Consider the following 24,073-nt stretch of genomic DNA (forward strand, 5'->3'; position numbering starts at 1 on the left):
ATTTATCATTCCGTTATCCGGAAACGAATCCCGAGTGGAGAGGACGCGTGGATACTCGAGGAGAAACATTATATATCGCGGATATAATCGTAGGCGGTTCGGCCGAATCGGCGCTAGGCAAGCGGAAAAAGCGCGAATCGACGTTGTTCCATCGACGGCTTTAATCCGGCACGAGTTTTATACAATTTGTCGTTCGCAAGCGGCCTGGGCCGCCGGTGTGCGTGAATATACGGTGGAATCGTGGAAGATACACGTATCGGGCACGCACACAACGCCGCTCGCCGCCGCCAGTCAACTTTTAACGGAGCGCATTTTATTTTTATGCCGGACTACCTTTGAAATGCAAATCGATTGTTGGCCGAGCCCCTGCAAAAAACCGAGCAATTAGCGGCAGAAACAATCCTGGCGTATTTGCACGGGTACTCATTTCGGAACTTCTCCACCGACCCCACACCCCACCCACCACCCACCGCACCCACCTCTATCCACCCGCTATACCACCACCAATTCCCTTCCTCCCTGCCCCTTTCGTTGGTGCACATTCTCCGTCACCCAACCTCTCTGGTGTGCTCGCGACCAAACCCCTGCCCAATGGCCGTGATCCGTGGCCGGAAGTCGCCCTTCGATACCGATACCCGGTTCCGCGGACTTTTTTCCAATTACCAACGGCCATCCACCTGGCGAAATTGTTTAATTAAAGCGCCGATGCGACGTTGTCTCCGCGGGCTTTATTATCCTTTTATTATGCTACGTCGCAATTTATGACGTTCGACGAGCAACGAAATTGAAGAGCCAGCAGCGGTGGTGTCGACTAACAGGCCACGATACCATGTGGACGCGTGTGCGTTATACGATGGTGTGCAGCGGAAAAATTACGTCGATGAGAGCTCACAGCCGCGCGCAACGACAACCTTTTAACGGATTATCATTCGGTAGTATTATAATGATAAATTCGCTGGAAATGTAGGATTTTGATTGCCGCCGAATGGCGGACAAGTGGATTATATTTATAATGGTAGCGCGCCAACGAAAAATATATTTTCCGTTCGTTTGGATCCTGTCGATGCAACAACGCCGTATAGAAAAAGCGACGCGCAAAATTTTTGCTGCAACGAAGCATGAACAAACGGATCCACCGTTTTTATTCCCTCGTCGCGATATACTCAGCGAACGAGCCGCGTTTATCCACGGGATTACATCCGTTCGCGCAAATTAGAACGTTCGCGTCGATATTTATTTATTTTATTACCGCTCGATTCCCGTTTCGTTCATCCGCCAGCGGATGGAAGTTTTCGATTTTCGTAGAAACAAGATATCCTCGTTCCTCAAGCAGTTTCATCCACACCGCTCCAACATAGCTTTTCTTTTTTATTTCGTCCGATTAAATATTGGTTCGTCAATTTGATACTACGAGTTAAACTACTTGGGCAGATTTAGTCGCTTGATTTCTAAAAAAAAAAATATATATTTGCAACCTTGTATTCTCGTAGCCGAATTAGGATAGCTTCGAAATGTCGGATCAATTAGTTTTATTACGGAGACTTTGAACATCGATTCCACAGAGTTTACAGAACAATTTTATCCGTAATCGCGTATTTTGACATTAAGATCGAAAAGTTTTCGGAAAATGCGGTCGATCAGTTTAACTTGCGAATAACCAATTTATCTCTAATCGCGTATCCATTCCGATACTAAAATGTAGGAATTTTCAATTTAACTTCCGAGCGTCGCGATTAACCTACGCTTTCGTTTGCTGTTGCTTCGTACTTGTTTTGATTTGGCAAAGGAGCTTTTTCCAAATTCCAAAAGAATAAAACGCGATCGATACTAGAAGAAAAGGAAGATAAGGAGGACGATAGGAAACGGCACGTGTAACGTTCGTAAACGGCGCGGTGGCTGAAAGTCATCCTCGTTTAAATCGAAACCTGATAAAGCTGCCTCTTCTCCGTCGCGCCGTTTGCGAAACTCGTCTGAACTTTCTCGCGCACAGTTCTGCATGGGAAATTTCCGCGAAAACTCAGCCCGCAATACGGTTCCTTCAGACGCAGATTCGCGCGCCACTACCTTTTTAATCCGCCATGCGAGGAAAATTTATTTTCAGTGTCTCGCGACGGAGCGGGAATAGGAGGCGCAACATGGAACGAACGGACACGACGACGATGTACATGTTAGGTTGTGTTCAGCCGCAGGTGGTGGTGGTGAAGCTAGAAGCAGCAGGAAAATCAAAGGTGAGCGAGAGAATGACCAATTAGCGTGGCCAGCAGCGGCAGCAACAACGTCGGGTATTACATTAATCAGGGTGAAAAAACGAAATTTTCCCTGAGCGTATTTTCGCGTTAAGGGGGTAACCGCGACTTTCATTTAAGTTACCTAGTGGTAGCCAAACTACCCCGTAACTCATTCTCCCCACTTCAGCCGCTCGTTCACCCCTTCCAACCTCTGTTCTTTCTCCTTCCTGCGCTGTCTTCGTTTCGCTAAATAACGACGAGAAGGGAAAACGGAGGAAAAGCGGAGACACGGAGAAAGACAGCAGAGAAATGAGGAAGGGGTAGTCGGGTGGCTGGCTCGTTCACTTTGTTCATCCCCTCCTTTTGTCGTTTTATTCTTTCCGCTTTTGTTCTTCTTTTTGTTTCTCTGGCGTCTCTGTCGCTCTCTTTTTGGTCGGTGCCACGAGCGAGGTAGGCTGCCGCCGCGCAGAAGGACGAGCTGGGGTGGGGAGGGCGGCGAAAAGGAAAGGCAAGGTTATTTTAATGAGAATCCAACCCGTTTGCGGCGCCATCTCGTGTCCTCTGCCACGTCTAATGAACGCCCGTGCAAATATTATTTCGGCTTATGTACTTGCCAACTTAGAATGACTTTGGCTCTAATTAATAACGCTAAATGGTCGCGGCCCCGAAACGACGAGCTCGAACCTTCCTCACCTCTCCGTCCGTGTTTCTTAGCTCCGCTTCTTTCTTCTCGTCTGCCTGACGAATGCCGCGGGTGGCATTTGGAGGGGGGCGGCGGGATATTTATCGAAGATACCGAACTTTAGAATTCATTTCTCACGTTTTAAAGATCGAAGATCCGACTCTACCTTTTTCCCAATATTGTTATCTTTATTATCAAACATTAGACATATATTATTATCATTCTGCTTCGATTATAATCTCGATAATAACTCTACCTGAATTATATAATTTGTTTTGGTCTTAGTTTTAGCAAAGGATCGTAACAAACAACATTTTAGAAAATTGATCAACGTCGTATAATAACGTCTGCAAAGCAGATCTGCAAGCTTCGAGCTAAACTCAGGACGACGTGAAACGGTAGCCGAACGTTCTCGACGGCTTGGTATCCATTTCCATCGTAGCCACCGAATTGTCTTCGGAACTGTTTGAGCATTCCGCCCCGTTGGTTTGGTGTTTCATTGATCTGCTTGGCCCTAAACTGGTCTTATTCGAGTCCCTTGTCGGTTCTTTACTTTGTCGAGGCAATAAGGTTAGGCAGGCTAGGCATCGAGCAATATTAGACAGACGAGGACGGTTCGCCCAGAATCTAGGTCCTCCTCGCCAGCTCGCTCTTTCAACTGACTCACCTAACCCCTCCAACCCATCCCCTTACCTGTGCCTAAACAAATTTAATAAAGCCACGATTTCCGTGCCAATTTCAGCCCTTAAAAGATTGCCGCAGAGACTGCCGCCTCCAATCTCGACCATGTCTCTTAACACGATATATGGGTATTACCGACCGATGACCTCCAAGATAAATCAATTATCACGCAGGTTTCTTGGTTACGATGCAATCAAAAAACAAATAATTCTTCATGAACTTCGGGCAAGACCTGTGTTCTAAACGGGACTCTAATTCCAGTGTCATTATTACGATGGCAAGTGGCTGACATGTTTAACTTGTTCTACTTACATAAACAATTATTGATGATTCACGTCGTCAAAACATTTTTCAGCCTATCGTCTCTTTGCATAATCGAAGCAACGTTATTAGCGAAATACTCAAGTCACAAGCTACAATTTAAACATCAGTAGTGATTAATCATATGAAAACAACAAGTTACATAATAAACAAATCAAATTTTAGAAAATTATTTACAAAATTGTAGAACTTGTATCTTGTCGTTAGTATTTACATCATTTACACTATTCACTAATATCGTTTAGTTGTAAATAACTGTGCAGGAACGATCGAATTCTGCAAAAGGAATTTACGACATTTTATGTCATTTTATGTCATTTTAATGCTCAGTGTAATCGAGCCAGTTCAGAAAATAACGTATTGCAATCGTAATTGTTATTTGTTTGCCCATCGCCTCAGCCTGAAAAACTGGAACTGAAGGAACTGAAAATACTATTTTCCCCTATCTTGTCTTTCCAATCTAGAGTCTCTGTTTGCCCTCTCTCTCTCTCTCTCTCTCTCTCTCTCTCTCTCTCTCAATTCATTCCTTAATTTCTCCACCGTGTCACATCCCCCAATTTTCCATCCGCGTGATACACATACACTTTGAAATTTCCATCGATAGATCCCGAAAATAGATTCAAGATCACGCGGACGTACGCGATTTCACGGGCTTTCTTCCGTACAACTATACCACTGTCGGTAGCTCACTTCTCGGCCCCGAGAGTATTATTAGTCTTTGGAGTTAGGGAGTACGCATGGACTCGAATCTCCAGGCTCGCTCGCATGGTTAACTTCTGCAAACAGGAATTACCATTTTATTGGGCGAGTTCTGCCACCCTCTTACCGCCGTCCCCTTTCCAGCCGCCCTCTCTCTTTCACTCTTTCTCTCTCTCTCTCTCTCTCTCTCTCTTTCTCTCTCTTTGTCTGTCTGTCTGTCTCTCTCTCCCTCTCTCTCCCTCTCTCTCTCTCTCTCTCTCTCTCCCTGCTGCCGCACTTCACAGCGACCCCTAACGCGACGATTGGAATACCTAATCGTTCAGGGACCATTCAGCACCATTGTTTCAGCGAGCCGGCGTTGTTGGTGCTGTTAACGTCGAATCCTTTCACGCCCCGTCACCGCGCCCGCCCTCGCTTTTTTTCCCCCAGTCACCCTCGAAAAAGGTAACCAGCCAGAGCCGCGTCTCACCACCTCGCGCCTCCCGCTGATTTATGCAGTTTTTCAGATTTTCCGCTTTCGCTTTTTTGTTTTCTATTATATTTTTCGCTCTTTTTGCTTTTGTAGAAGCGGGTTGATCCTTTGTAGCCCCTGTGCACGATAGATGAGTTACGGGGTGGTAGACGCGTTTTTCGATTATGATTCTACCTCGCCGGTGGTTTGAGAATACTGTCGAGATCACGTTTTCGATTTTTAGGTGGCCAGAGTGGACTTGGTTTCGTTGGTTTATTAATTGGAGACGTCAAATAGCAATTTGCCGCTGCTTTCAGAGTTTTATGTTGGAATTTTTTTCTTTGTTAAATTTTCGATAATTTGATTTCCCTATAAATGTGTGGTTTCTGTTGGATAAAAAGCTGTTACTTGATCGATGGATTTCCAAATCCAAAGCGTTTTGATCAGCGAAACGAAATGTTATTTCTCTATGTGCATTTAACATTTAACCGCCAACACCCATTGCCAACTATACCGATCGAAACATTCGTATAGTGATTTTTAATAATTCCCTCGATTAGTTTTCATACCCTCTCACCAAAACGTTTCAGCTGCTAGAATTCAGCAGGGCGGTTCTTCGATTTCAATTAAGTCGAAAGTAAGACGAACAACGAGGCGCGCGGCGCCAACTTGTCCCGGCATTCTCCGCGAAATTAATTAATCCTTAATTGAAATCGTTCTTTGAAATGCTAATTCTTTAACAAATACGCGCGGCCGCGCGCGGAACAATTAAAAATCCGTGGCTCCTCTTTCCTCCCTTTCCCCTCCTCTCTGAAAATCGTCCCGCCTTTTTTCTTTGTGCGTTATTAACGCGTGTCCATCGAACGAAACGATCGATCAGAGGGACGAGTCCCTTAGAGGAGGCGCAGAAAAAGGAGAACGGGACGAAACCGGTCGATCGATGCGCTCGAAAAAAAAGGAGCCGATACAGACAGAACAGAAGGGAAAAAGGACATTTCATCAAGGGATCTCGCAAAAACGTGCAATTTCATCGTGACCCAAGCGAATTTCCTCGATGCTCCGTGGTTTTCCGCTCTCGTGGAGCCAATGGGGAGGAAACGTCTGTTCAAACAAACGTATGGTATGATTAAATATGTACATCAAATTTTATTTCATCACGAGCAGGTATATATACAAATAGACATTCGGGGGTGGGTAACTTGTCTACGTTCTCTCTTTCACCCTCTACTTAGTTTTCTCACGCCGCTTCATGGAAGCTGACTGGCAGAGGAATCATCGTCACGCGAACACTCGGTATTGGAATCAACCAGTTTGATGGATATAACGATATTTATATATCTCATTGAAATACGAAATAAAGGAAATAGGGGACGAGTTATGGAAGTTGTACTATCTAAAAGACAACTATTTCTGTATCTACACAAATTCATTTTCTATATATCAACATAAGATTGGTACTAAAGCCACTTTGACCTTTCTTTTTCCGATCAAGCTCTTTGATTCCAACGTAGATCTGGCCAGTCCCCCTCCAACATGATCGTATCTGCATACCGTAATCGTTTATTACGTAACTATATGCACAATTCTTCGCCTTAACGTATTAATACTGCAGAATATTGTTTATGTCAAAATGCGTCTCCTCACTCCGGATCTTTTCGAATCTCTATGCTACAAGAAATATTGATCTAGTCTGTGAGGGTTCGCCGCAATAACCCGATCCGTTTCGATCGAGCGACTCGCTAACAAATTTTGGAAGAATCTCGCCTCGTTAAAAACAAGACGCTCGACGCTTTACGTTCATTCGACAATTAATCGAACGATCGTTCACGCGAGCTATTTATCTTAGTTATTCTTCGCTCGATTTCTCATGGTCTCTCGTCTACGTTTCGAATGAGCGGCAAGTGTCGTTCATAAAATAGCAAATATTTCTTTTAGTCTTGTCAACGCTGGTTTCGCGCTCGTTCTATCCGAGGTACATGATTATCAAACAATTATGCTAATCGCATTTTCGATACAAGACCAGCGAACACCAGAAAACGATCGCTTCGACTGGCACCGGCCACTGACCCTTCGCGGTCTGTACCGATTCATTTCGTCGACATAGCCATTTTGCATATTTGAACGCCCACTGAATCAACTCGAGCAACTGCCACTCCGCTCACGTGATTCGTCTTGTTCTAATAATATTCCGTAATCCCGGGAAACGTACTTCGAACGCCTGATTCGAAGGAACATTTTCGGCTTTCGTGACACCATGATTGAGATTCAGATGGAAGTTGAAAGGATTTTAAGTACTGGACATTCTTTGAATTAACTGGTTTCCACCGGGTTGATTTTCGACTTTTGATTCGTAGCTTTCGGTGATTGTTACTTTGAAACTGCGAAGCTCGATGTTATTTATCGTAGTGGTTCGCAAACCAGATGTAATCTTCCGACCGAAATTTCTGTCAACGATTAAATTTAGAACACGAGCGTAATAAATGTAAATTTCGGAATCGTGTTCCAAATTTGAGGAGCATTTAATTTCCAGTCGAAAGTGCCGTCTACGTTCTTATCGTAACTCGTGGCTTTTACGTCACGAATCTATACATATTTGTCGTTTGAACGTGCCAGATCGTCAATCGCATCTCAGAACGCGCGCAAAACAAAACACTTGTCCGCACGGTCCGATTCGAACATCGTTTCTCGCGATCTTTAACCTCGTTTAAAATTATACTTAATATATTACTTACTGAGCTCGTATCGTTCAGGAAGTTAAGGGAGGGGATCCTTCGTGGCTCTCGAGCTAACTGAAACGAATCGTCTTTGCATCTTACAGCTATTCTCCATCCGCAACGCACTACGAAAAGTCTCTGAACCTCTTACTTTTTTTCTCGTTTATTGCACTATAATCCTCAACTAGTTCATACACGGTACCGAAAAACCGACCACCCAATGGAACGGGACATTCGAGCTCGATACTTTTCGATAGTCAAACTTCTCTTCTTCCTGCTTTTTATCTGTCATCGCCGAGAGGACTCGAACGAACGGCTCCATCGTCCCGTATCAAAGAACGATATAACAAATTTGATTTATCAATCAGCTAGGGTAATAACTTGGCCCAGCGAGAGAAAGACTAGCCTTCCCCTCCTCTCGTTCTCGATTACCACTGAAAATTAGTACTCGAACGCGTTGATCGTCCCTTTCTCTCGGCGAACGTTATTATTCGCTCCTGTACTCTTCGGCGTATTCGATAACCGATAAAACGGCTTCAACGTCGGAATAAAAACGACCAGTTCATGAAGTCGTTCACCGACCGTAGAAAGAGGGACGAGAGGAACGTATTTGTCGATCCGTCTGCCTGTTACCGGACAGTGTCTTCGTTCTGAAAGGGTCCAGTCGTAGAGAAAGCGGTAGTTTCGCTTCTCGTCACGCCCGCGGTGTTAGAAGCGTGGCCACAGCCAGCCTGTACTTGGATTCATACTGCCTTCCTGGGTCGTACGTTAAACTTCAGACCATTTGCAATCCTTTGGTAATGCTCTCGACGTGCTCCTTAGCTCGCATTCTTAAAGCCTGGATGCTCGTTGTGCGCGGATCGTGCCCTGGAGGACTCGGTGGCGCTGCTGCAACGTGACCTCCGCTTCCTATGCTCGTCATTCCTCCGCTCAGGGTACCTGTCAACCGAGAAAAAGGATTTTTCTTTCATATCTGGCATTCGATTGGTATCATCGTAAATTATAACAAATACTTCAAACGAAGGCGCATTCATAGAACTTTATGCAACGATAAGCATGGAATGCACGAATTCTTGCATCATTTTTAGCGTCGAAGTTGAAATTTTAGTGTCGAGGTTGAGATCTTGGTAATACATAATTCGATAATCAACGGTTTCAAGTTATAGAACTTGGGACTTTAAATTCGGCACTTTAAACGTTTAGCAGATTCCCAAGTAAGTTTCTATAGCAGTTTCCGAAAATATAGTTAGAATAATAATTTCACCTGGCACTGCGCTTCCAACGGCTCCAACGTTTGGCGGCGACGGCAGTCGTCTCGGAGACGTTAGATAACTGGGATATCCTGTGTGAGGTGCAGCCAGAAAGCCAGGAAGAGCGCTTAATAGGCCTGGAGGAGTGAGCCAAGGATCTCCTGGTAGACCCAAAGCCGGGCCAGCTACGTTTCTGCAACGAAAACGATATATTTCAATCGACACGTTTATTCGCGAATTTACATATACGCATTAACCCAGATATGCTTGTCATGCTTCCAGAAAGTTAAATACGTGCAAAATATATTTCCTATCTGTTTCATTATTTTTGCCGTATAGTGTAAACAACAGCGCTATCAGAATTTAATCGATACATTCGATTTAAATCTTAAATCTTAAAGACAAGTATTATTTTGAAAAACTTTGTAAAAAAAAGAAAAGAAAGAATCGAAGAATATTTCGATTAATTATTATTTTATATATACATGATATTACTCAGGAATATCTAAATTAATACTATGATAAATCGTATACGATCGTTGAAACGTTACCTCATATTGGCTGGATGATGGTACTCGCTGAGGCCGAGTCTCGCGGCTTCCATCTTCTCCTGTCTACGCCATTTTGCTCGCCTATTCTGAAACCACACCTGAAACATAAAAACACACAACCATTTATCACATATGCGCTACACGCTAAATGCAGCTTCGACTTCGTGTTTCACGGTAAGTCGATCGCGAGAACGTTCGGTTTCGTGGCAATATAGCGAAGCGAGGTTACATTCGCCGTTCACGTAACTTTCAACGGAAAGTCATGCATTCGAATCGTACGATTCTGCCGTCGGAAACAGAGAGCGGCTACACGAAAAGCAGCAAGTTCGTCGCAAAGTTAGTAGTTTGAAAAATTCTTCTTGCAAGAATCGAATGTTAAGAGCTTTACGAAGAGGTTCGAAAGGAAAAGACAAGCCGCGAGCAAGAGTAGCCAGAAAATGGAGTTCCTTTGGCGATCCACGATACCGTGCAGGCGAGAAAAGTGGCTAGCAAAGCTCTCTTATCCTCTTTCTCCGATTCCTATTCTTACACAACTCCCTTTCTCGCTCTTACCTTCTCACCCTAATCTTCCGTCTTTCTTAGTCTCATTCATCCACCCTATCCGCGGCATTCGTTTCTTCGAGTTGGCTGTCTCGCTCGCTCAGAAATGGCAAAGGAGGGTTGCGGAGAAATGTCTCTGGGCGGGGCGGTCCACCCCTGGAGGCAGCACGGGCCAAGAAAAGGAGGTAAGAAGAGAGCTCGTAGGGTGAGAAGAATCCGCGCGGGGACCACCCTTCTTCGACATCAAGAGAGTAACGAGGGTAACTGTGCGGGGCGAAATCGAAAGTGAGCGACGTGACGGCGCTCTCACCGATCCCAAGGTGGACCGAAAGAAGGGCAGGAGAGAAGAAACGCGGCGCCCGTGACACCCGAGGAGGGAACGTAAAGGACGGTCGGCCATGTTGATTTCTTTATTGTAACATGGCTGCTGTTGGCAGCCCGCTAAAGTCTATCGCGATAAGTATCGGCTGCTGGCTTCTCGCCTTATGAATTATTCAGCGCCGCAGAGACACGCCGATACCCCCTATTCCGTTTTGATCCGTGACGAATGTACGAGAGCGAGGGAGAAAGTAAATTTCAAGAGGCAGACCAAAAGGAGGAGAGAGGGAAAGGTCGATGTGAACGATCGGTATGGACATCCTTTTTTTTTTTTTCTTTGCCTCTACTCTGTGAAATCGCATCGTCACCACGTTTGCGTACATTGCCAGTCGTGCCTCGTGCTCCTTGTGTATGAACAAATAATTGGCTCAATAAGCGTCGAAATACAAGATTTATCGAGTTTCATTTTCGAGAAATTCCGATCGTTTACACAACCGTCGGCTTCCATCGGCGCGTTTGGATACAACGAATAAACGAATCGGATTCGCGCGGGAATCTGCAGCTCCTGAAATCGGATTTCCCAGCAAGACTTCCGTCGCAACGAATATCCTGCTCGTCTCCGGTGGGCCACGAGGAAACGCGCGTGCGTCTCCACACAAACCATATCCTATCTCGTCGTCGTCGTTCTACGTCGACCTAGACGATACCGTACCATTTCTCTCTATCTCGTTTTATTGTGTAATCCACTTCATAATTTCCCGTTTAACTCCCTGAATTCTCTCGTCATCTGCCTACTATCTTTTCTCTCTCTTTCTCAATCTACCTCGCTCCTTCCACATACCGTTTCGTTGCAACGAGGAGAAGTGTCGCGTTCGAATAATAAATAACGAATAAATTGAATGTCCCGTCGTCATTATCGTCGTCGTCGTCGTCGTCGTCGTTGTCGTTGTCGTCGTAGCAGACGATCGTGACGAAAGAGAAACGGCTAAAAATACGGAAGGAACGAGAGCATCCGTGTTAACGGGATAACTCTGGTAAAACAGCAATGTTAAAGGGGCGGAGGGGAACGGATATCGAGGCATTCCCGGGCTCATCAGGGCGATATTCCACTCTCGAGGACGAGAAGCAATTTTCTTTCCTGGCTCCGTAGATGAGGAAACGCCATGGACAAGATGCCACGTCGAAATGATGGGAAAATAAGCGAATTTCCCTTCGTATCTCTTATATATCCACTTCTTCCCGTCTTTCATCCTTCCACCGTCTTGTTTTCTCTCTTTGTTTCGCTATATATATATCCATCTTTCTCTCGGTCTCCACCCCCTCGAACAACGACGCCCGTCGTGTATATAAGAATCGTACCCTCCTTCTCTCTTCTCTTCTCTGCAGAAGGAAGGTGAGTTGCTCGTTGGTGGCCGGAATGCTTCGTCTATCCTTTCTTACTGTGTTTCTCTATCGCTCTCGTTCCTCTCTCGCGGAAATATAAAGAACAGGGCTAACGCGGCTTAACCATTTTAGGTCGTAAATTTATTAGAGTAGGTACTTCCATCTTCTCCATCTCCGACCCATCATTCTCCGCCCACCTTCTACGTTTCGCTCCTCATCCTTCGGCTTTCTTCTTTCTCGGCCAGTCAGCCGAGCCATCCATCCATCCATCCATCCATCCATCCACCCACCCACCCACCACCTTCTCGATGCAGCGCGACGCTCCTCGGCAATGATATTGCCAAGGTAAACTCGCTTAGACGATTTAAATGCAAGAAAATTGGAATAAAATGGAAGTAATTTCGAGATTAAAATTGCACGTTGCGTTTGCCTGCGTGAACGCGGTCTGCCCGCAGGGTGCTCTTCCTACAGCATCGACGACAAGGGATTCTGCACGGAGAAAAACGCTGCTTTTTCGCATTTGGTAGCTGTCGATAATTTAAAATTTCTTCCATCGCTTGTTACATGTGTAGCATCTAGAATTTTAAACACCTTACTGACAACGAACTTTTACCCTGAATAGTGACCTATTTTTGGGAACGTTTTTAGAAGATGAAAAAAAAAATATCGATCGCTTCTTTTTTAATTACTTTAGAAAACTCGATGCACATGCAATATTTAGATATCGCAGTACGGTTGCCATCCATAAATAGATCGCGAATTTTTATACGCTCGTGCGAAATTCGATGGCGCAAAGATATATGAAATATCCATAGTAGCGTACACGTTGCGATTTTCAGTAGGCGAAACAAATCTGTTTCGAGATAAGATGCAATAAAGTTTTTCTGTTGTCAAAGACATCAACTGAGATATTAATCGAAACATTAAATAAAAAAAGAACATATACGTAGCTTTTAACTATAAAAAAATTACAATATTCTGCACTATGAAGAACCGAGCGTCGTAACGATAAAAAAGAGACGATGGAACAACACGCACACATAGCTGAGATGTAATACACTACGATGGCTGCAGAGAGGTAACGGTTGCACGATTTTCGTTAACGATTTTCCCTTCCATTTCGCGCGCTGGTTACGCTCGAAACGCGGCCGAAATCACGTTCACGCCAAGCCCCGTTACTTTCGACAGAAAACCACTTTGCTAGGTTGGCGCGCTTTGCAGTTGGACCCGGAAAATCTCGGTGCCCGGTTTCGGGGAGAAAAGAAGCTAACAGAGTGGTCGTTTACAGGGAAATATCGACGTTAACGTCATTCAGGCGGCCGCGTAACAGCTTTCGTCGATCACTATCGCTATACGGTGACGAGACAAGCTCGTCGAGACCCGCGTATCGCGGCAAAAATCACTTTTCCATCCGGTTGTTGCCATTTCTTTCATCCCCCCTTCCTTATCCTAGCTATTCCCGATCATGCCGCCAAGTTCGAGAGCGCATCGTTCCGGGACGATGATCGCTTTATCCTTGCCGACGACCCACGAATTCGGATTAGCGCCGGTAAAAAGGTATTCGAGAGCCGCTCACGCCACGTCGAACTCATTGTCGTTCGTGCTGGTATTAACAGATTTCATCTATTGTTCCACTACCATGGTGGCCTTAAGTTTGCTGAAGGAGTTGCGAACTCCAAGAGGTGTCAGCGTGTGTTTCACGCGTCTGCGGTTTCCCGTTTGCTCTTTAGATTGCAACTTTCTACTATTTTCTGTCGCACCTTCTAGACAATTCTCTACAGGAAGCTCGCGAAAGTTCAATTAATCGACTTTATTTTATTTATGCCGCTTTTTGGAAATTTTTCAACTTTAACACATATTTCGATCTGGGATCCAACGTCAAAGATATTCAATTCTTTGTGGACGAATTACTTATACAGCTTTATTTGGCGCAAGATGCATAATCGTACCTTGCTACTTTTCAATTTTTAACTCGCGTCTCCCTCTATGCTCCATATGTATGTCTCATGTCACGACAGTTTCATGCGAGTCGTAAGCTAGATACGCGGTACGTTCGCTATATTCGTCAATTAAACTGTCTCGCACAATGGTGAAAAAATTATTATTATAAAGAAGACGGTTTCGTTTTCAGTCTTTAGCAATCTGCACATGTCGATATATTTACTAACGAAAATAGTGATCGATTTTTGAAACTCTCTAAAGTGTCGTGGGCCATACGGTTAAAACGATTATCCTAATAATGATCTAGATCTTGTACGTGAATATATAATTATATCAAGCGCATCAAGCGCATAGAGATTCAGGAGAGATTCACACAAACAACGCACTCTCCCTGGCGCAGCTACTGTAAAACGGACCGGTGTTTCCAAATGGAAGAAAGGTACGTTGGATATCATTTATTTGTCCTTCGAGTATATTACAAGTTTATCAAAGCTCTATCGTGGACGTAGCGCGACACAGGAAAGGGATAGACGGGAGGCGGACACGTTTCGAATATAAGGCTAGATTCCGGTCCAAGGCACCGCGACCGTGGTATGCATAGAGAAGGGAGATGTTTGGAGAGGGTTGGAGTCTATTATTCAGCGTGCTTTTTATACCCCCCCCCCCTCCCAGAAAACCACTCTCCTTCTCTACCCTCTAGTCCTATACTATTTCCCCCTTCTCCTTCGAGGCCCTGTCAAACTGTCGTGCAAATTCAATTCTATACAGTCGTTCTCATTTCGATTCGAGTCGAAGGACGCGGCAGAAGCGTGCTGAGCAGAAAGGGCCAGCGCACAGCCTGGTCGTCTATGCACCCGCACTGCGGATACGTTCGAGGATAATTGACGATGCGGCGTGACTCGTGCAGCGTGCGAGTTAAATCAATTCCACCGGGTGGAGGGTGGTCAGTTTCTAGTTAAACGGAACGAGCTGGTTCGCTGATCGGTCCGACTTTCCTAAACGTTTTGATTTTCCACGTGATTTTCCGTCTGTTCCCGCGGCCATCCCGATCATCGCCTATATTTCTTTCTCGTTATCCAACGCGAATACTTTTTGCCTCCGATCGATTTCTAATTCGTAGATTTTATGTTTTAAGCTGAATATATAGGTTTTACGTACGAGCTGTTCAGCAGCCGAATTGGTCAACTCCGGAAATTGAAAAATATAAACACCATTTTCTCTAAATTATTTTGAAATTTATCTATTCTAAATTTTATGTCATATTCGTGCGACGCAAGTAAGTCGCCCGTTTTTTTTTTCAGAATTGAATGTTAATCGTGCACTTATGTAACGACACAAAGTAATTGATAAAAAGTGGACTTAATCAATTTGATCCGTGAGAGACCAGAATTTATTCGGATGTAAATAGGACAGAGATTTTTGTTTAAGCAGAGAATTTGTCTGAGTAGAGAGGGTTTGGAATTTGAAGGTAAACGTGTTAGGATAAAGGATGAGCGTCACTGGGAAACTCCTCCAATAAAGCCACCCCTGTCGTTGCGTGTAATCGCCCTTAAACACTCCAACGCCCCGGTCTAACCCCAGCGTACTGCGATACAATACTAATGTGCTACAAATAACATCCCAAACACGAGGCGATTTCACTTCTACAATGAGGCTAAACGGTTCCATGTACGACAACGACGGATACGAAGGCATCGGATCGTTCGCTCGTTGTCGAGAGGATCCTTGTACACACCCGTTGCCGAACAATGAGCCTTGTTGTGCGTTTCTTTTCAAGGCGGATGATCGAGGATCGTTTTTGTCAGGAAGTCAATCGATGATGAAACAGTAGAAAGTACGTGGATATGTTTCTTGATCACATGGTAAGAAATACAATGAGAATTCGATATTTAACCCGCACGTAGGCGATCAAAATGCTGCAGCTATTCAACAAATGCATGAAAAAGGTTTGAAATTTGTGCACAAGTCTCGACGTAGAAATATAAAAAAAATATATATATATATATATAAATTTAGCGCGTGATATTATAAAAATATAGAGAGAAACATAGGAATATTCGATTTTAGAGATTTCTTGGAGTTTATTATATCTCATCCATTTCGAATTTTTCAACAGTGTTTGAATCAAGAGGATATAACCTATGGATTTTAAACTACTTAAATTTTTATTTATAACTCTTACAAATAGTCGCAACAAACTTTTTCAAAAGTTGATGAAGTTGCCAAAGTTGATGAAAACATAGTATCTGATTGAAAGATAGACAGTAGGAAAAATTTTCACAATAAATCTATTGGATACTTAAAACAAGGCATTTTTAACGATGCTGGAGGGCCGTGTTCGCTTACACTGTTCGCTGGTATTTATCGAAATTCAAAAATAAATAAACGAATATTCTGGTTATTTGATTAATTGTAAAGAGAGAGAAAGAGAGAAAAGGGGAGACACAATTATGTAAAGTACCAAAACGATATTAATCGCGGTCAAACAGTCGCTTAATCGATGCGCTTAAAATTGTCCTACTTTGCTTTCCTATTCTATTTGCGACCCGTTCCGCGCCATTTGTACAGTTGGTTCTTCTATCTTTTTAATGGCGAGTCAAGTACCGAGAATAAATGTTATTAATACGCCCCGAGAGGACGCGGTCTTTTCAGATAACAAAGGATTATTAGATTGCAGTTAATCTAAATATAGAAGGACGGAAAGTGAAGGCAAATGCTGGTATAATTCTAAAGGAAGAGGAAACCGTGCGAGCCAATGAGAATAATATACTGGCAATTACGTGCAAGGGGCTTGCTGAACGTTTCCTTTTCCTTTCTTTCCTTCGTATGCATTCCTTTCCTTCATTCTTTTTTTTTTTTTTCGCTCAAGGATTACGAACGATCGACTTTCTCAATGATCGGAGAAACACGGAAGTGTCAAGAACACGAATCATGCCCTGAAATTCGATCCTTCTTATTAAGACCCTGTCGACGTCGAAAGAAAGAGGGGTTTAAATCGAACGCAGGATACAGGGGCTGGCCGTTGCCGAGGCAAAAATAGTTTGAAGAACTTGTGAAAATTCTGCAGCTTCTCTGCTTAAGAAAATACCAATCGATTCCGGCAACAGTGTGTTAAGCATCCGTATACACGTTACTTCGATCGATATAGGTATCCTTTTAATCATTACATTTACATACTACAAAATAGAATTACGCTTTAGTAATTACACTATATGTTCTAGATTAGTAGACACGCAATAATTTTCTCGTTCGTATTATTCATTTTCTTAAAATGTTCATAAATAATGATATTCCGACGGTTACAAACATTAAAACTGGTTTCATAGGAAATGCGATAATGAACCCGCAATACTCCCTCGAGAGAATATTCATCGATCAGGATTTTGTACATGTTCCAAAAGATTTAACACACTTGCCAAAAGTTTGTTGGAACTATTTACAGGAGTTGTAACAGAGGCATGACAGATTATAATAAGTACGTATTGAATTTCACAAACTGATTTATATCTTATTAAAAAATTTGGTAAGGATTAAACGAATTCCAGGAAATTTCACCAAGATCTGCATCGGAATTGTAAAATTCGAATTGTACATTTTGCTCTTTCCATAGGCCGTTATACCTAACCGTCGCTCGTGGCAAATATACAATGTAGCAGCCAACATCAAACAGAGCGAGTTTTAGAAACGTCGACTCGTTTCGTTATTTTAAACACACTCATAAGGTGACACGCGTGATCATGGCGTGATCAGTGGCGTGATCGGTGGCGTGACCCGAGCATGGTGGGGATCGCCTCCCATGAAACACAAAGGGCCCATCGAAGGGCAATCAGTGTCGATCGAGGATCCAAACGGAATGCACTAAAAGTCTCCAACGAAACACAAGTCGTCTAATCTATCAAATACAAGACACATTGTAAAGTCGAGTCGAATCATTATATCAAACTAACTGCATCATCATTCAAATAATTTGTGGCGCTTCATTATACTGTTTTTTATATATATACTGTCAAATATATCATTCTTTGTTAACCCTGTTAATTCAGTGTTAATCTCAATTAGCCACCTCTGTCATCTTAACCGACACAGAGGAACGAGTAATTCGCGGCGTCGATTTTCTGAATCGTAGCGAGAATTTACGCCTCCCGCTGACGGTCGTAACACAATACTTGCTATCTAAATATCACCGCTTGTATTAAGTTCTCTGCCTCTAATCAAATCGCCACGATTTAATCGCCCCTTGACGAATGTGATTCTTACATTCACGATCGACACTTCTTCCGTCGGAGTTTACAAAAACCAGCGAACATCCGGCACAAGCACAGCTATCAACGTTCTCGTTAATTAACCATCCTGCGAGTTATCCGGGCCGTTTGAACCGCAGTCGAATCGCGGCGAAATCAAAGCCAAGGATCCTTTATCCGACGGCGGAGCTCCGGCTGTCATCAGTCTCGTGGTCTCGTTTTAAAAAGTCGGTCACAATGCGAGGTGGCCGAGACAACGGGCCGCGCCAGACTCCGACCTAATCACGAGGGTGTATCGCGTGAATGAGCTCCGCAGAAATTCGGCAAATTAGCCTTATGGCCCTCGTATTTTGACACCGCGCGTTCATTGTCCCGCCGTGGACTCCCTTTCTCGCTTGCCAGCCGCGGAATCGGATTCAACTGAATGCACCCTTTGTCCGCGAACCTATTTACCAAGCAATATGCTCGTAACCCCGACACGAGACCGACTTCTCCCTTTTTTACTGGATACACCCAAAGACTTGGAATTTTCTCGATGGCTGCACGCGCACGTTGGACCGTTTCGCTGCCATTACGGAGAACCGACGATCACAATGTCGATCGACTTTCGTGGTTGTCCACCGTTTTTATTCTTTTGTTCCTTATTTTTTTTTTACTGGAAAATTGCATAAAGAAACGAACACGATTGTTCATATACGGCACAAACGAGTAACAGGATGCTGCATCGTTGTAACACTTTGTAACACTTGTGTGCAAAATGTACGAAGCGCAGAGTAGAAAATATCAATTCTCCAGGTTAATGGCGGACAAGTTTTCAAAAATCGCGCCTACCATTCATTGATGCAGGAGTTTGCGAAAAATATCGCTGTCAGCGCGACTACAAAGGAAATTAACGGTTACCAACCGGCGAACCACCCCCGATTACGATAATTGGAAGCGGAGAACGGAGCAAAAAAGTGGAAAAACCGCGAGAACGGGCGGAATAAAGGAACTCTTGTGCAGCAGCCGGGTGCAGCGTGGCTGCACGTGAAAATCCGTCGCCGATGTAATAACTCTAATAACTCGTAATAAAGCCCGGCTGGAGTCATATTAGCGTCAGGAGCACGCGTGGGCGCACAAAGGGCGGCCGCCCTCGACAAACACTGTGACTTTTGATGATTATTAACTTCACGGGCCAGCCACGTCGACCAGGAGATGAGTAACGGAGGGAAAAGGTGAAAGGGGAGAGGATCCGTAGGCCCTACACAGTAATCTGTTGCCCCGTAGGCTTTTCTAGTCCTGCTTTCTACCCTTCTCTTCTCCTTCCTCGTTTCACAGAGATTCCCATCTCGCTCGCACCCCCTTCATCTCTCTGTTTCACCCTTGAAGAGCCAGCCAGCCAGCCAGCCAGCCAGCCCTCCTACTACCGCCTGGGAACCAAATTAATAGTTAGTTCTACTGGATATATCTCGAATTCGGTGTATTCCCCGGCGAGTGACCCACCAGCTTCCCTTTCCTTCCTCCTTGTCTCTGGCTGCGTTTGACATCGGTTACTCGTTAAAGGGCCGCGCGATATCTCGATCAAACGAACCTCTTGCGGCCCTCGAATGGGGTTAATTGAACGGGATCGCAGAATTGATAATTTACGGTGCCCTTTGCACTGACCAACAGTTCTTACTCGACCGTTTTCGGTAAACGAGTACGTATACACATACGTATAACATATGTATACACTCCCGGGAATTTAAATCAGACGGTCGTATCCTATGAAAAATTTAGTTCTCGTTAAATTATTAGCGTATAGAATATGTAAATGAGATTGTGGGTCATCTATTTACAAAAATATGAACGAAACAACATTTGAGAAGGCACAGAGAAGGAAGAAGAATATTCCGCTCGCTCAGAGAATATTCCCTTACTATCATACGATGCTATACGGCTTTACTTATAGATACGAAATTATTTTATTATTTTCGTAATTGTGATGAATCTACGAGAAGTAACTGATCAGATCTAAATTCTTTCCGACAGCCTTTCTTTTATAACGATATTTATCAGCATTCATTAGGATATTTGAATGGAAGAACTAGCTCGCTAATTAGGTTTCGTTCTTTCAATTATGTCCATATAAATACGAGTGTCTATAAAAATCTACAGTGTTAATAATATTCGAGAGAGATTAATTTCTAGCCAAAAGCATTGTTCTAAAGTCCCTTCGTTGTGCAAACACCGCTCTATTATCTCTCTTCAGAGAACAAAGCTTTCTTCGTTTAAGAAAACGGGGGCTACTCAGATAGTTTATCTCTAGCCGATCGTTCAAACGATTCAAGGAAATCGACGGATACGAGGCGGATCACGGGACAGTTTAGTGTTACTAATCCCTCGGGGGCGCGATTTCCAGGTTGCGCATTCATCGTTCTGCTCGAGCCTCGGTTGCCTACCTGGCGATCCACCGGGACGTTCACGGCCAGAAATCTCGAACTCTTGAAACGGATATATTTTCACGAAGTGACATTCATCCCCGTCGGAGAGAGTGGCTCGGTTCTGCCTTTGTAAGGGATCCCCTCACGGTTGCATTTTGCATCTATGCGCCGGTGTCCCGGAGATCCGTGGAGAGCGGTGGAGAGCCGCGCATGCAGCGGCAAGAAATTCGATCTTAAACCACTCCGGAAAAAAAGGAGACGAGCCAATGAAGGCGAGGAAAGGAGGGGGATAGAGAAACAGGAGGATGAGGAGGGAGAAGGGGGTAAAGAGGGGGAGGGGCAGCAGCAACCAGTGGAATTGAATACGTTTGTACCTGAGCCCGACAATGGGCTTCGTAATTCGATTACAAGGACCGCCAGCTAATTGTTAATTGCTGGCCTCAGGACCATATGCCGACAAAGGTTTCATAACATTATATGGAATATTAAAACGAGCAGGCACATGCGTGGATTTTCTATGCGTGTGCCCTACATGAAGGCCCTTTGCTGGCCTCGTAACGCGGTTAGGCGAAACCACCGCCACTGGTTCCACGATCCAATTCCTTCGTGGGAAAAGCCTTCTTTCCTTTCTTTCTTCTTTCGCTCGTTAATGTGTACAAACTTCGCCTTCTTTCCATCCATCCTTCCTATCGATAATCCTGATTTTATCAAATTTAGTACTCGTTCAAGTAATTCCTCTAGATATACGATTTTTAGAGAACTGTTGTTTCCTTTACATCATGTCTCCTACTACTGGATTTTAATCTTACAAAATTTAGTATTCGTATTAGAATAATTCTTCCAAACACAGACTTTTCGAGGACCCCGCAGTGATGGGTTAGAAACGAAGACTTTCTGTAATCTATCGACGATGTTACGTCGGTAGAGGGGGGAGGGGGAGGGGGAAGGGGGAGGAGGGGGATAAGGGCGCGATAGTCTTTGGGGAAACAAAAGAACGCAGTGATACGATAACTTTCTTCTTGTCCGCAATTAGCAAGATTTAATCATGCTCGCGTGTCATGCGGCATATCGTTAGAAGTCTCAACTTATATGCATGCAACGTCGCTCTTATCGTCTTCTTTCCATCGAACTCCAAACGCGTAGTCCTCTTTTCTGAACTCGTTAACCAACTCTCAAGGACCGACTCCGCCGCAATTAATTATCCTCGTAATTACATCTGTAATTTGCGTCGAACGACGCTTGCTGACGAGCGCAGCCTTTTTCCAGCCAACTCTGTCTCTGTCTCTCTCTCTCTCTCTCTCACACACACACACACACACACACACACACACATTCGCTCATTCTCGAGGCTCATCCCGCTTAAACCAGCTCGCGCATTTCGTACCCTTGGTGTTTAACGGCTAATCTGCCAAATGAAGTGTTTTTGTGTTTGAGCACAACACTTCGTCTCAATAGAGGAGCAAAACCGCCCTCGGGAAAAGGGTTGCTCTGACATGATTGATGCTCGAGGGGGCAGAGCAAGGGTCCGCCAACCCTTTTTAGTCAAGCGCTAAACGGAGTGCTTAATTGAGCCACAGACCTCAGAACCTCGGACAGCTAATCTTCCGAACGTATTTACAGAAAACGATGGACCTTTCCTCTTTCTTCCTGCTCGCACGCCACGTTTCTTTCGTCTTTCGACCGTAACTCAGTTTTTTTGCCCTTACTGTTGGCTATAGCATTTTAGAGCAATATTTTTATTCGTAAATCACGGGAGTTATGCTTTTAACAGCGCCATTAACTGTTATCGGTTTATCGAATAGTAACAACGGTAAGTCGAGACGAGTACAGAAAGAAACAAGGAATCGTAATTCCGCGAAGATGTAGCTTGATTCTCGAAAAGTAGCAAAGAAATTTCGACATTCGCCTGATATCGTTGAGTTGTAATTTTAAAGATAATATATATTAAGACTTTGATTTATTTCAAAGAAGTTAGCAACAGCCATAATTAAAAACTTAATAGAATCTCGCCCATAATTCTTTTAGATAATAAAAAGTTTGGATTAAATTCCTTAGTGTTAGAATATTTTACTCTAATTTACATTTTACGTTAGTTGGATACAGAAATATAAATTAAAATTATCCTAAAATTAAACTAATCTAACTCAAATCTATTTCAAATTCGCAGCTCAATAATACCAATTGATGATTAAAGATACATATATATGTTTTTAGTTTCACGAAAGCGTAAAGTTTCTTTATATTTCACTCGGATTGATACCGTCCTCAGGGTCGACAAGGAAACGGTGAATGCCGGCGCGCATCCCCGTCTGAACGAGCGCGCGCGCGCACGAACGAAAGGACGAACACTGGCCCGTAATGGAGTTTCCAAATATTCGGGGAGCCCTCGCTCAATTTCGAACAATTTGCATTTAGGGTGAAGTGCAATTAATAGGAGCGGGGTGTTGTCCCGTGCCATTCCACGCCTATTAACACTATATTCCGCGGGAGTTTAGCATATCGAGGGGGCAATATTGAGTTACGCGACAGTAATTATAATACTCGTTAGACGGCGCTGCAAGAGTTTACCCACTTCGCATGCTCTCGCGAGCCGCAGGATCGAAGGACGTGTTTCTGCGCCGATTTAAGGGTCTTGACAGTCTGTTACCGTGAAAACGAACCACCTTCCCAGATCCATTGCCCCTCCTTAAAGCATTTAAATTAGAGATGGAAAAAGATGCCTCGTCGATTAATTCGAAAGCGTTAATCACTTAAAGGGTTAAACCTATGTTTTATTCCCCGGGAATTGTTTTCTTAGGAATAAAACACGACAACCTTTATCTGCAATTGTTTCACGAGTTTAAAACGGGAAGTTTATTATCCTTCTGATGGAAGGTTGCTTAATGAAACAGCGGTAACCCGCGAGTTTCGTGTAACTTCGATTAAAAAAGGGGGTTGATCTTTCCGAGAAATCTACGAAGGGCTCGTTCACGCAACTGACGACGGACTTCTACTTATTTTTAAACGAAGAACTTGCGCAAGGGGCGAATCCAAGGAAATTATATCGTGGTAAGTACCGGGAGGTGTTACGAAAAGCATAACAAAACGCGATAAGAAAGTTGAACGTTTCTTGCAAACAGATTAGTAGATCGTCGATGTAAAAAGATGAACGTGCAAGTCGAAGTGCTTGATTACTGAATATTTTCTCCTAACACTTTTGCCCGTAGTACTATGTAAAAGATGGTTCTCGAAATTTCTAGTGGGTGAGAAGTGATGAATCTTAGTCTTGCTATAGTATATTTTCTGAGTTATCGGAAGTACATTTTCTGAAACATCTTGAAAATATCTAACCGATCATTTTAGCCATTAATGTTAACCATTAAAGAGAATCCATTATGCATACAATATCCATACTTACTTTTACAAACGATTCAAACATATTTTCTACCTATCAAAAAACTTTCTATTCTTAGAGAAATTCTTCGAATTTCCCAATTACACGTTCCATGCTCGAACTCCGAGCTGAGCGAATTCGTCTGACTTATTACGTCCGTTACCACTTGACACTCAATCGAACTGGCGCAAGTGGACAGTAGCGGTCGACGTTTTTCTGCTTTCTGCTTTCTCAGTGGACCAGGGGACCAGAAGAGTCTTCCCGACGCGTTCCGTCGCATTATATTCTTTTTCGTTCC

At 43.8% G+C, this 24,073-nt stretch overlaps 1 protein-coding gene across 1 annotated transcript in view; it reads right to left on the reverse strand.

Annotated features, from left to right (window-relative positions):
- Positions 1 to 6,258: 6,258 nt before the first annotated feature.
- The window catches only part of LOC122571081 (retinal homeobox protein Rx1-like), a 45,326-nt gene continuing 27,511 nt past the window's right edge, over positions 6,259 to 24,073 (reverse strand). Inside the window, exons 3-5 of the mRNA XM_043734350.1 lie at positions 9,578 to 9,675; positions 9,041 to 9,219; positions 6,259 to 8,715 (exon numbers count right to left, since the gene is read on the reverse strand). Of these exons, the coding sequence (XP_043590285.1) occupies positions 8,552 to 8,715; positions 9,041 to 9,219; positions 9,578 to 9,675 (441 nt within the window). The 3' untranslated portion in view covers positions 6,259 to 8,551. The remainder of the gene's footprint in view (positions 8,716 to 9,040; positions 9,220 to 9,577; positions 9,676 to 24,073) is intronic.

The sequence above is a fragment of the Bombus pyrosoma genome, linkage group LG1 (genome assembly GCF_014825855.1).
Source record: "Bombus pyrosoma isolate SC7728 linkage group LG1, ASM1482585v1, whole genome shotgun sequence".
NCBI lineage: Eukaryota > Metazoa > Arthropoda > Insecta > Hymenoptera > Apidae > Bombus > Bombus pyrosoma.